The sequence below is a fragment of the Microcebus murinus genome, chromosome 24, assembly GCF_040939455.1.
Source record: "Microcebus murinus isolate Inina chromosome 24, M.murinus_Inina_mat1.0, whole genome shotgun sequence".
In the NCBI taxonomy this organism is placed as follows: domain Eukaryota; kingdom Metazoa; phylum Chordata; class Mammalia; order Primates; family Cheirogaleidae; genus Microcebus; species Microcebus murinus.
In genome coordinates this window covers 22468195-22481051 of record NC_134127.1, presented here as the reverse complement: position 1 = coordinate 22481051, position 12857 = coordinate 22468195, and the positions used below count along the sequence as shown (strand labels likewise).

The 12857-nt window shown below is 46.5% G+C and overlaps 1 protein-coding gene across 2 annotated transcripts in view; it reads left to right on the top strand.

The window, feature by feature from the left end:
* Positions 1-11951, top strand: part of ADRA1A (adrenoceptor alpha 1A) — an 81314-nt gene extending 69363 nt beyond the window's left edge. Inside the window, exons 3-4 of one of the 2 annotated variants that reach the window (XM_012775357.3) lie at positions 5248-5633; positions 10313-11951. In XM_012775357.3, coding sequence (XP_012630811.1) covers positions 5248-5633; positions 10313-10321 — 395 coding nt within the window. In that variant the 3' untranslated portion in view covers positions 10322-11951. Of the gene's footprint in view, positions 1-5247; positions 9792-10312 lie in introns of those variants that run through there. The other variant, XM_012775351.3, reaches the window with a different exon arrangement.
* Positions 11952-12857: the final 906 nt, after the last annotated feature.

The following is a 12857-nucleotide window of genomic DNA, read 5'->3' as shown; positions in this document are numbered from 1 at the left end:
GGTGTTCAGGGAAGTAAGCTTGGAGCTGTTGGCTTCTTTCAAAGCAGAGCCTGGGCAGAGGCTGTTGAGGAGCAAAGCATAGCCATAGCAACCCCAAGGCGTAGGAGCCCCTTCTTCCCATGTGGGTGATCCAGGAGTCTGGCTCTTCCTGGGAAGCGTGACAAGGAAAACTAGACTGTTAGATGCCAAATGATGCAGCAAGGGAGAAATGATAGTAAAATACCATCACAGAGAAAACCAGAAGATTGAACAGAAACAGCAAAAAAGGGAGACAATGGAAGGAAGGTGGGGTCAGGGAGAGAACGTGAGGCTACAGCTATCAGAGAAGAAAACCAAGCATAAGAGTGAGGCCATGGGAGGACAAGGAGATGCCCTCATTCATTCATTCTTTCCATCAGCAAGGAGGTCAGCCATTCATTCAACAAAAACTGAGTGAATGCCCTCAAGACTCCAGCGTCTCCCTGGGCTCTGGAGCTGGGTGAGTGAGCAGAGCTGACGTGGTACCTGCTTGAATGGACTTTACAACCTAGTGGCAACCTAGTGACCCTGCCCTGGTCCGCTGCAATGGGAGGAGCCCTCGGCAGCTGTCTTCCCACACTCAAAAGCATCGTCAGTCACCAGCGGGAAAGGGACCTGAGAAGAAGTGGCAGTTGGGGAGAAGAAAGTGCCCGAATGGGAAGGTTTGGCAGAGAAGGATGATTGGGACCAGGCAGCTCTTTCCCGAGCCTAATTCCAGCCCAATCTCCCCTTCCTAGGAGAAGAAATATGGAAGGAAGGAAGAGATCTGAGGATGTGAATAATGTAAATAAGGAGAGAAACAGCCCTTCTCTTATTTTTTCTCGTGCTTTGGAACGTTCCTGGTGGCAGTACAGCTACGAGTCCCTCTCCTAACCCCGGCCAGCCAGCAGCTGCTCAAGGACAATCACATGACTCCCCGACCCAGGCGGGAAGAACACCCCAAGCAGGAGAAATGGGTCCTGTGACCTGCCCCCCTGGTGGGATTGTCAGATTTGGAATGGGCAAAGCTGTGCTAGGCTTAGACACATGTGTGTGCTGTCACACACTTAATGGGATAAACCACATGTTGTCATTTATGGGAAGCTCTCTGGCCCAGAAGCATCTCCCACTCACGGCCTGAGAAGCCAACATCTAGAGATTTGCTTGGATTAACAAGAAAATATCCCTAGAGGGTTAAGGCTGGATCCTATCTGACAATCAGATCTTAGTGTAATTAAGTCTTAACCAACCCCCTTTCCCTCCCTGTACCTGAGCCACAGGGAAGAGTTGGGTGTTTAGGGGGTGGGATGGATAGAGGGAGAGGGGCCAGCGCTTCCCTCTGAAAATGTGACTGCAGCAGGAGAGAGCCCTGGCTCCGGGTCAGCCAGGCTTGGAATTAATGGGGCCCAAGCAAGGCAAGGAGGAGGTGACTAAAAGGAAATGTTATTTATGAGAGCTAAACTGGGCTCTGCAAGCAGAATGAGTGTCCTTGAAGGAGTTGTGGGAGATTCCAAGGCTCTCAGACGATGCTCTTAGCATTCACATACAGACTTCACAACGGTAACCACCAGCCAAGGTACCCCAGTCCACACCAAGCAGGGATTCTTTTCTTTTCTTTTCTTTTTCACTGAAATTCTTCAAATAAGGCAAACACACTCACCTGTCTAGCTGATTTGCAGAGTGGTGGCATTCCCAGGCGAGGTGGTTTTTGGTGTGTTCAGCTCATATGTTCTTGCAGTCGTTAAGCACAGACCCAGGCAGGCCTTTGTGAAATGGGCTCCCTTAATCACATCACTGTCACTGTTAGGAAGAAATATTGGACAATATGTGGGCATCATAATGGGAGATGAATTTTTGGGGGGGTGAAACTAAACACATTTGCAACAAAATCACTAGTCATGTTGGCATTCACCATTTTCTCCACCTCTCAGATGAGGATCAAAAAAAAGCATCTTCCCAACCCAGCTGCCCCCAACTGCACATTTCATCACTCCCCGCTTGCCATCCTCTCTCCCAAGGGAGGCATTATTCCAATGTGTTTGGAGATTTCCATAAAGGAGCACAGGCCCTGAAAGCAGACTGCCCAATTTGAAAGCCCAGCTCTGCCAGTAACTATCTCAGTGACCTTGGTTGAGTTATTCACCTTGATTAAGTGCAGTTTCTTCATTCGTAAAATGGGGATATGGACAAGAATCATACAACTCTTCATGTTACTAACAATGATCAAATTGCATGTAAAGCATCTAGCACAGTGCCTGGCTAGCACCCGCATGCAAAGACTATAAAGTTCATTATAATTATAGGAAAATGTTAAAAGCTTTAAAGCTAAAAAATAAAGTTTTCTAACTTAACATGTTTTTCCATCGTGTGTGTGTGTGTGTGTGTGTGTGTGTGTGTGTGTGTGTGTGTGTGTTTTCTTCGAGACAACTTAACAGAGCGTGTGCTTCAGCGCTAATGGGCACTCCCATAGACCACCAAACCATTTCATTTGTTCTTTGGGTTTTGCAGTATTTGAGTTTACTCTTTGTTCATGTTTATGAGACCGTCTACTAAATTTCAGAGCACTGCTTGCCAGTGGATTTTAAGAGCACCAGCAATTTGTCCTGACTCTGATAGGTCCGTAGAGCAGAGAGGAAAGGAAAGATATAAAATCAAGTTCATAGACTGAAACCAAAGAGAAAAGTTCTGCAGGGCCATTAGAAATTACCCATGCAAAGTCGGACTTGGCAGTTCATACCTGTAATCCCAGCACTTTGAGAAGCCAAGGCAGGAGGATCACTTGAGGCCAGGAGTTCAAGACCACCCTGAACAAGAGCAAGACCCTCATCTCTAGAAACAAATAGAAAAATTAGATGGGCGTGATTGTGTGTACCTGTAGTCCCAGTTATTTGGGAGGCTGAGGCAGGAGGATCGCTTGAGCCCAGGAGTTTGAGGTTGCTGTGAGCTATGATGATGTCACTGCACTCTAGCCAGGGCGACAGAGTTTCTGTCCAAAACACACACACACACACACACACACACACACACACACACACACAAAAAGAAATTATCCAATCTGCTCCTTTTTAAGGCAAGAAAAGAAAACTGAGGCCCAAAGGGATAATAGGACTTACCCAAAGCCACTCCACTAAGTATACACAGAGCTGTGACTACAAACCAGTGGGACAAGGATTAGGTGGAGCGGGGAGGAGGGGACAGGTACACTCACACCTGATGGGTGCGGTGTGCACTGTCTGGGGGGTGGGCACACGATAGCTCTGACTCAGGTGAGGCAAAGCCAATATATGTAACCTAAACATTTGTACCCCCATAATATTCTGAAATTTAAAAAAAAAAATAGAATGCGTAAAAACACAAACAAGAAGGATTAGGAGTTTAGGAGTGAAGAAAGAAAAGAAAAGAGGTGAAAGGAAAGTCAAGATGTTACCTTGCGGGCCGGGCGCTGTGGCTCACGCCTGTAATCCTAGCTCTTGGGAGGCCGAGGCGGGCGGATTGCTCAAGGTCAGGAGTTCAAAACCAGCCTGAGCAAGAGCGAGACCCCGTCTCTACTATAAATAGAAAGAAATTAATTGGCCAACTGATATATATATAAAAAAAAATTAGCCGGGCATGGTGGCGCATGCCTGTAGTCCCAGCTACTCGGGAGGCTGAGGCAGAAGGATCACTCGAGCCCAGGAGTTTGAGGTTGCTGTGAGCTAGGCTGACGCCACGGCACTCACTCTAGCCTGGACAACAAAGCGAGACTCTGTCTCAAAAAAAAAAAAAAAAAAAAAAGATGTTACCTTGCAATCTCTCTGAAAGGCCTGGGGAGGGACATTTGGGGTTTCATAATTCATAAACGAACTTTACTGAAAATTGCTGGAAGTCTGAGGATCAGGGAAAAAAGAACACGGACTGGGGGTACTACATCCCTTTATCCATCACTCTGTTGGGACTCTCGCCATCAAGTAGGTGCCAACCTCTTTAATAAGCAATTTTTTTTGATTTGGAAATTGAGTAATTGGATAAGATCATCCCTAAGATTGTGCCCACCTCCAGGCTCCACGGTTCTGATCTGCTGGCTAGAGCTCTGTGGCAGTCCCTGCACAGGATGGCAAGAGACCCAGGCCTCATTCCCACTGTGTGAGACCAAGGGGTAGGGTTTGCGGAGGTAAAAAGGACAGGGGAGGGCATTGAAGACACAGTGGCCCAACTTGAGAGGACAAAGAAATGACCAGTGACTTGGAGAAAACTTGCACTCAGTCTGGCTAGAGTAAAGGAACAGTAACCGAGAATGTTGAAAGCTGGTGAGGGCAGGAGGACCCTGAACATGAAGCGACTGGCAAACATTTGGGACCCACTGGGGACACTGAGAGGGGAAGCACACCGTGACAGCAAAATGTATCACCTAGGAGGAATGGTTGGGAAACCACAGGCCAAAAGTTGGCAAAGCCAGTATTTTGTAAACTTGGGATTCTCATCAAAACACCCAACGCTGATATTCAGGAGGGGAGGAATTCATAACCATTTAGGCTGCGTCTATATAACACTGCATCAGAGAATAAAGGGTATATTCAGATAACAGAATATGAATGTGGATGATTTAAATGGATTAACTAAATTTAATTAAATATGGATTAATTAAATTTAAATTACTTAAATTTTATTTTTAAATGCAGGCAAAACAATTCGCATAGGTAGACGCAGTCTAAATTCCATGTTTTCATTTTTGAACACTTCACAGCGGCCATCAAGCAATACTCTCTAGCCCTGAGAGCTGATGCAGCCCATAATTGATGGCAGTCACAGGCCCCATGTAATCAGAAAAATGGGCTCCACATGTACTCGCCATCAAATTGATACTGACCAATCAACACTATGGTGCTCAAATGGGGGTGGTGTTCACCAGCCATTCGGGGGGGTGGGGGTAGACCCACATCTGAGGGATGCAGTGAGCATTGTGGAGGGGAAGGGCATACCTCCTACCCTTGCTAGGGAGAGCAACGATATAAAATGCAACCAAAATGTTCGTACTTTCATATTTTCTTGAAATAAAATATAAAATAAATTTTAAAAAAAGAGTGCTCTTTGAGGACGTTATGAAGCAGTTACATTCATAGGAGCTAGTCAGTCCATTGTGCACAACTCAAGTGCATTTGCAATCATTTAAGCTTTCTAAAGATATAAAAAGATGCCTGTCTGGTTGTTTTCCTAGACAACTGGCCTATTGGCTTTCAAATAATATGTCTGAATCTGTGTGCTTTCTTCCAGGGTCTTTCTTCCCCGATTTCAAGCCCTCGGAAACGGTTTTCAAAATAGTATTTTGGCTCGGATACCTGAACAGCTGCATCAACCCCATCATCTACCCGTGCTCCAGTCAAGAGTTCAAAAAGGCCTTTCAGAACGTGCTGAGAATCCAGTGTCTCCGCAGAAAGCAGTCTTCGAAATACGCCCCGGGCTACACCCTGCATGCGCCCAGCCACGCGGTGGAGCGGCAGCACAAGGACATGGTGCGCATCCCCGTGGGCTCCGGGGAGACCTTCTATAAGATCTCCAAGACCGACGGGGTCTGCGAATGGAAGTTTTTCTCTTCCCTGCCCCGGGGATCTGCCAGGATTACGGTACCCAAAGACCAGTCAGCCTGCACCACAGCCCGGGTGAGAAGCAAAAGCTTTTTGCAGGTGTGCTGCTGCGTGGGGCCGTCCCCGCCCAGCCTTGGAGAGAACCATCCGGTCCCAACCATCAAGGTCCACACCATCTCTCTCAGTGAAAACGGGGAGGAGGTCTAGGACGGGCAGGTGCACAGGGAGCGGTGGATCTTAGGGACCCACCCCACTTTCTCCTCGGAAGGCCAGCTCACTCTTCCTGGGGGACAAGACTCGGGACCATCAAATGGGGGGGACCTCCTGGGGAAGGGGCGGGGGAGGAGCCCCGTATCAGTCAGCAGGGAGGGTGCAGGGACCAGGGAGGAGGTCTCTCCACCGCCCAGTTCTGAACGACCCCAGACAGTGTCCCCCTGCAGCCAGTGCCCACGCGGTCACCCTCTCCGCCCGCCTCGATGAAGACCGCCATGGGAAACAGAATGTCATGCACAATCCAAAAGACTATAAATATAGGATTTATGATTTCATCGTGAATATTTTGAGCTCGCACGCTAAGTTTGGAGTTATTTCTTGGTGGAAGTGAGGGGATTTTATTTTCAGGCCAAACCCACTGACAGCCACATTTGACATTTATGGGGAGAGGGCCCAGGGAGGAAGAGCTTTAAGACGGTGGCCAAGATCCAGGCATGTTTATTTTTAGAGCAAGTTTTTTAAAACTCCGCCACTTCTGATGCATCCAGTTTCTCGGCTTGGGTGAAAGGGGACAGTGAGACTTACCTTTTGCTGCGCTTGGACTGGATGCTGCTCCCTATCTGCTAAAGATGAGAGTGGAGGCTCTCGTTACGTCTCAGAGTGTAGCGGAGGCACCTTCTCTGCCCTCGGGTCTGGAGAGTGTTCAGAGAACCAGCCCAGGAGAGCGTGGCTTTTCCCAAGAGATCAGCAGGCATGAGGGTCATTTTTTCTTTCAATTTAACTCCTAGGGACAAAACTCCATTACACAGCTCCAAGATCAAATGAAGGAGGGCTGCTTCTGTACCATATTTAAAAATCAAGAGGTTGGGGTGGGCTGGGTTGGGGTGGGGTAGATGTCAACTTTATGCTAAGATACAGGCTGGCAACCTACCCTAGAGTCTTGTTGACAAGGCTTTTCTTGGGAAATCACTCACCTTTTCCAGTACTCTGTTACGAAAATCCAGCGCTTAGAATACTTTGAAAGGCAAGATATTGGCTTCCATTTCTTCTCACCTGCTTCACTGTTGCCTAATGAACGAGCTTCACCTGTGGCATGTTGAAATGAGCCTTGGGATTCAAGTATGCGCCCCCTGAACTTTGGAAAATACTAACGCTTAGCTTCGGTTAGATACTGACAGATCACCAAAGAGCTGTCTAAAGCAGGAGTTTGCAAACATTCTTTGACAGAAACCCATTTATTCTGGAAAACGATCCAGTGGTCCACTCAACTTCGTCTATTCCTATTTTCCACGGAAACTTGGGGAACATGCTATTTTTCTTTTACATATACCAAATTTTGGTAAATCTTAATAACTCAGTACAAGTTGAGTATCTCTTATCCGAAATGCTTGGGACCAGAAGTGTTTTGGATTTGGGAATATTTGCATATACCTAATGAGATATCTTGGGGATGGGACCCCAGTCTAAACACGAAATTTATTTATGTTTCATATACACCTTATACACATAGCCTGAAGGTAATTTTATATAATAATATTTTAAATAGTTTTATGCATGAAACAAAGTTTTGATTGGGACCTGTCCCATGAGGTCAGGTGTGGAATTTTCCACTTGTGGCATCACATCGGTGCTCAAACAGGTTCAGATTTTGGAGCATTTCTGATTTCAGATTTTCGGATTAGGGATGCTCAACCTGTATGTTACTAATAATGAAGATGGTAACTCTATGTAAAATTTAAAATATGCCTATCATCCCACAGTAAGAATTTAAAATAGGATTCATGTTTTTGGAATAATTCTCAACAAGAATCATTGTTCTAAAACTACTGACCATTTCCACGGCCTCTTTCCCCTATTTGGATGATTCCCTCTAAGAATTTCCAAGCAGGTTGTAGCCGCTATGTAATCTTCACAGCAAGGGTAGTGGCCTGAACATCTTTCTCTTCTTCCCTTTCAGCAAAATGACTATTTCCTTAAATTCTTCTAAAAGGCAAGTCTCTTTTCACAATGCAGTGGAGGGTGTGTTTGCATGTGGAATTGGGTTTTGTTACTGGTTGTGTGTGGACCAACCAGAAATGACTGCTTTCTCGGTCTCTTTGTGAAGAGTGTCTTCTTGTTGCCTAGACAGATACCAGCCTTGTGTTCAGAACTTGGATTCTAGCACTGCGACGTTGGCTGGATTTTTAGACTCTTCTGGTCTCTCCGCATGTCCTAGAACACCAGATGTGGGTGTCCTATCAAAAGACAGGCATCTAGGAAGAACTTGAACTTGAATATGCAAAGCTCGCCTCTCTTCTGCCTGGCTAGGGAAACTAAGTTTGAGAAGAGCTTCTGCTAGGATCTGAATAAGAAAATCACTCTCTGCCCCAGCGTCCCGTGGAAAGAATGGTAATAGTTTTTCTCCAGTAAAATATGGTCCCATATTCAAAATGATCTTTAAACACCTCGACAGACAAATTTAAATTTTAGATCTGGGAAAGTCTGGGAGCAATGGAAATCTGGCATTAATGCCACATCTAATCAAAATAAACAACTAAAAAACTCTTTTGCTCATCAGATAAAAACCATGACAATTGTATCTGTGTAAAACTATCCATAAATAATTGGCCACTGCACTCTTCTCAGCCTCTCTCTCTCCAGGGAGGCAAACTTTTAACATTTTTTTCCTTTCCCATACCATGATATTGGGTATAAACATGACAGCTTTGTAAGAAATTGATATTCGTCACCCAAAACTTAGTCAAAGTGGCATAAACAAGATGAGAGCTGAGTTCCTTTTTACTTAGCCACAAAAATCTCTGTACCTTTAAGCATGCCAAAAACTATCTAAAATTGTTGCAGTTAAACAAATGATTGTCATATTTATACTCACATGTTTACTGCTTCTATTTGGAGTTTGAGGAATTTGCCCAGAGTAACAGTGGTTAAGATGCCTCTCTAATGTGTTATAAAAAGCATTTGCTTTGGGATTGTCTAAACATCATAAAATTCAACAGGACACTATGGGGTAGGCAAAATTTGAGTTTATTCTGCAATTCAGATTGTATGAATTGAGAGGGACCTTAAATCTCATTATGCAAAGATTTCCCCAGATTTTTGCAAGGATTTCAGAAAAACATTTTTCTCATCACAGTTTTCTTCCCTTCTTCTTCCTCATGTGTTACCCAAGACTGCTTCTGCTTGTAATCACTTAGTGTGTCTATTACGGCTTTTCTGTTAGGTCCTACTGTGTGCTGGGCATCTACAGGACATTTTTGTACCCATTGTCTCTAAATCTTGTAGCAACTCTGCTCCTCCTTTTTTTAGAAATAAAAATCTGATAGTTGGGAGAGGTCAAGGACTTGCCCATGGCCAAGAAGGAACCACAATTTAAACCTGGTCTCCCTAATTCTAAGCTGGTACACTTTCCATACAGCCCTTGCTTTACAAAGAGTGGGGGTAAAAGTCCTCCAATTTGGACTGGTTATGCTGAGGGCACTAAACTATACCCAAACCTGTTGAATGATTTGTTTCCTTGGGATTTGCCTCCAAATTACACTTTGCAAATATGCTGCCATGTCTCCAATCCAGCCAAACTCAAGTGCAGGTCGTCCGTGGAAGGGTTTGGTGTCTACAATTCTAACTATCACATTGCACCACTTTTTTAAGGGGATAATGGCCTGGAATGTTATTAAGGCCTTGCAAGAAGGACAAATTATGCCAAGTTGGGAGAAGATGGGCATATGAGGGAATGCACAAGAGGCCGCGTTGGCCAAGAACAGCAACAGCAATTGTGGGTAGGAAACACATTGCGTGGTGTATTGAAGTCGTTGATTACCAACTGTAGTTAATATGGACACTTTTAGGAAGTTCATCCTTTTTAATGAGAACAAATACAGCATCACTCAATTTCACCCACGTGTATTCCAACTATTTTTTTTTAGTTGGAAAGAGGAGAATGGGTTATAGATACTTTAGCAGGAATCTCAGAGAATGTGTCAAGCATGTAGATTTTATGGATGTCCCGGTGGAGAAAGCGTTCAGAATGCTGATCTCCGGGTAGCTAGAGACCTAGGCAGTCTTTGAAAGTGAAATGTCAGTTGGAAGCTGTGGCTCCTGTCCTTGATGTCCTTTTGCAAGTGAAAGCTATATGCCCAAGTATCTCAGCTTCCCCACCCCTCAAAGTAAACCAGCATGCAGACCCTCTGGCCAGGTAGGTTTCATGGTTATGGCCTGGGAGTTGAGAACATTTTAGGAACTATTTGCCTGGGCAGGTAATCATTCACTCTTTAATTGCATCTACTTAATCACAGCTTGATAAGCATCCTCAATTGCTGCTGGGGCTGCTTCTGCTCAAGTCCTCTTGCCAAAATGATGCTGCCTCTGCATATGAATATTTGCGGACTGACTAATTAAGGAAAGAGCTCTGCTCGTCAGCAAAGGCAGACGGAAGGTTAACGCCCCCAGAGAAACCAGGTGACTGAAAAGAAGGCAGAGGCAGGACATCTAGAGACATCAGAGGTGTGCTCGCTGGTGACTCCGATCTCTTTTTGCACTGCTAGGACTTGTAACCATGAAAGCACCCGCACACAGCTCCGGTCGAGCCCGGCGGGATCACTGTTTGCACCTGCTCCGTGTCCACAGACTGAGCTGGGAGCAGGGCCGAGCCGGGCTGCGGTGGGGTCCGCCATCTTCAGACAGCAATGGCAGCTGTGGCCTCCTGGCCCTCCCTCCAGAGCCCCCACGAGAAGAGTGAGTGGAGATGACCGTGGTGGGGCTGGGCCAACAAAAGCAAGTTAGGATTTCAGCGGAGGACGTCGGCCCGTTGCCAGGCTCCCATCCACGGTAGCTCATTCATTCACGCTCCCCAGACCCAAATGGCACGGAGCTGGGGCCGAGAATGGGCGTCTCCTCTGCGCAGGAAAATGCCATTTCTGCTTTGCTGCTGCAGCATGGATGACCGGTTCTCCCACCTAAAAGCAAGGTAGTAGGGTTTGGGGCATGGGCAGGTGTCCAGGAGGGGAAGGCTTACCGTAGTCATTGCTCAAAGCAGGATGGCTTAGCAATGCCTCGCTGCAACTGAGAAGCATCCAAGAACTGCCCCAGAGCTGGTTGCCAACTCGTTTCAAAAGACAGAATAATTGTCTTTGCTTTTTGTGTGGCTCAGGAGTTATTATTTTATTTTTTTCTCCATATCATATTCACTGTGGCCACGTTATAAGCTGGGAATGATTATTGCTAAACTAAGAAAAATACAGACTTAATTAAGTAGGAAATCTCAGAGCAAATTCATACTGTATTGGGAGGAAAAGGTAATGAAGGCATTGGCCTGCTCAAAAGCCTGAATACAGTAGGTGCGTTCAAATGTGGCAGAGAGGAAGCTTAAGACAGAAAATCCCAAGCTGAGTTGATTGTTTCTACCCTTCCGTGTCGCACCTTGTACTTGTCACATAACTTCACCTACTTCATGTCGTTCCTGTGCCATAAAAAGAGAAGGAAGAGATGGGGGTGGAGTTTTAAGAATTTCTTTGAGTATCCCCAAATCCAGCCTCCAACTCCTTTTTCCATGACACCTCGATGTCCCCAAGGTCCACTGCGTTTCTCAAGCCTTGGCTCTCCAAATCTCACTCGTTCATCTCCATCCCATAATTCCAGCTCTGTCTGCACCTTCTCTCCTGCTGTATCTGCCAGTGGCTGGGCAGCACAGGCCTGCTCTAAGGCCCGAGTCAGGTTTGTCTGTGCCTCTGTCGCTGGCCGAAAGACCAACCCATGCGATTCTGGTCTTTCTCCCTAGATAGGCGGCAGCAGAGCCAAGGAGACAGGCAGGGCAGCCGGCTTGGGTTTGCTCCGCAGGGTGACATGACATGTAAGGCAAAGCCAGCAGGGACCATCACCTTCATGTCCTCAGGAACACAGAGGTCCCAAAGGGAGTTTTGGGAAACACTCCTTTTCCTGGTCAGCCTGGGGGTCATTGTATAGCCACTGATTGTCATCAACAGCAAGTGACCTCTCCTGAGCCCGGCACTGCAATTGGCACAAAAAATACAGAAAGGCACAGACAGTCCCTGGCTTACAAGCTGGACAGGTTCCAAGTTCATCTGTTAAAAAGTCACGCGTGCATTTTTCCAAGGCATTGTCATAAGTGGGGGAGGGGAAGGATGTGCCCAGAGGAACCAAAAAAATAAAAATCTATTTCGTGTCCATGGGGCATTTGCAAACCTTTTCTGTATATGGCTAGATAGTAAATATTTTAGGCATTGTGAGCTAGATGATCTCTACCACATGTTCTTTTTTTTTTTTTTTACTTTTTTTGGGGTGAGGAAGGCAACCCTCCAAAAACATTCTAAGCTCCTGCTACCTCCCCACAAAAAAGAAGAAGAAAACAGGCTGTGGGCGCTATATAGCCGACGGGACATCATTTGTCATCCATGATCTGTGCCGTCCCTAGCTGCCAGTATAGTGCAGATGATGCTAAGCAATGGTTTTTGGGGTTCAATACACAAACATCTTTTTTATTAACGTGCCATTGACATATCTCCACTTGGCTTAATTAACATTCCCAACCTGCGTGAGTTGTTAGATAAAGTGGCAGGTTTATGTTCAGGGGTGGGGCCTCCTCCACATGTCACTGTGGCTTCCTGACCAGGCATCAGGGTAGGCGGAGAGCGCCCACTGCCCGCGCACGGCGTCTCCGGCAGAGCAGGCAGCAGGAGCCTGGTGTGGCCACGGGGCTTCTCAGCCCTTTGCCCCATTGGCAAAATCCCAGCACAGTCTGGCCGCCTCTGCGGGTAGCAACAACTGATAGACACCACTTGACCAAAGCCAGCCTACGGATCCTGCCAGACCCTTGGAACTTGCTGAAGGGGAGGTCCCCAGATGCCCCCCAAAGACTTTGGGGCCACACTGGCTCCTTGGGAAGGCGTCCTGACCATGGCGCCCCACACCGGGGCATTTGAGGGCCTGCCTGGAGCCCAACAAGAGCCAGGGGCTGCAGTAAGGGGTGCTGGAGGGGACTGGCACCTTCCAAAAGATAGGGTTTCCTCTCTGCCTCCTCCTCCTCCCCTTCCTCCTTCTCTGTTTCTTTCTTCTCTTCCTATTTTTTCTTTA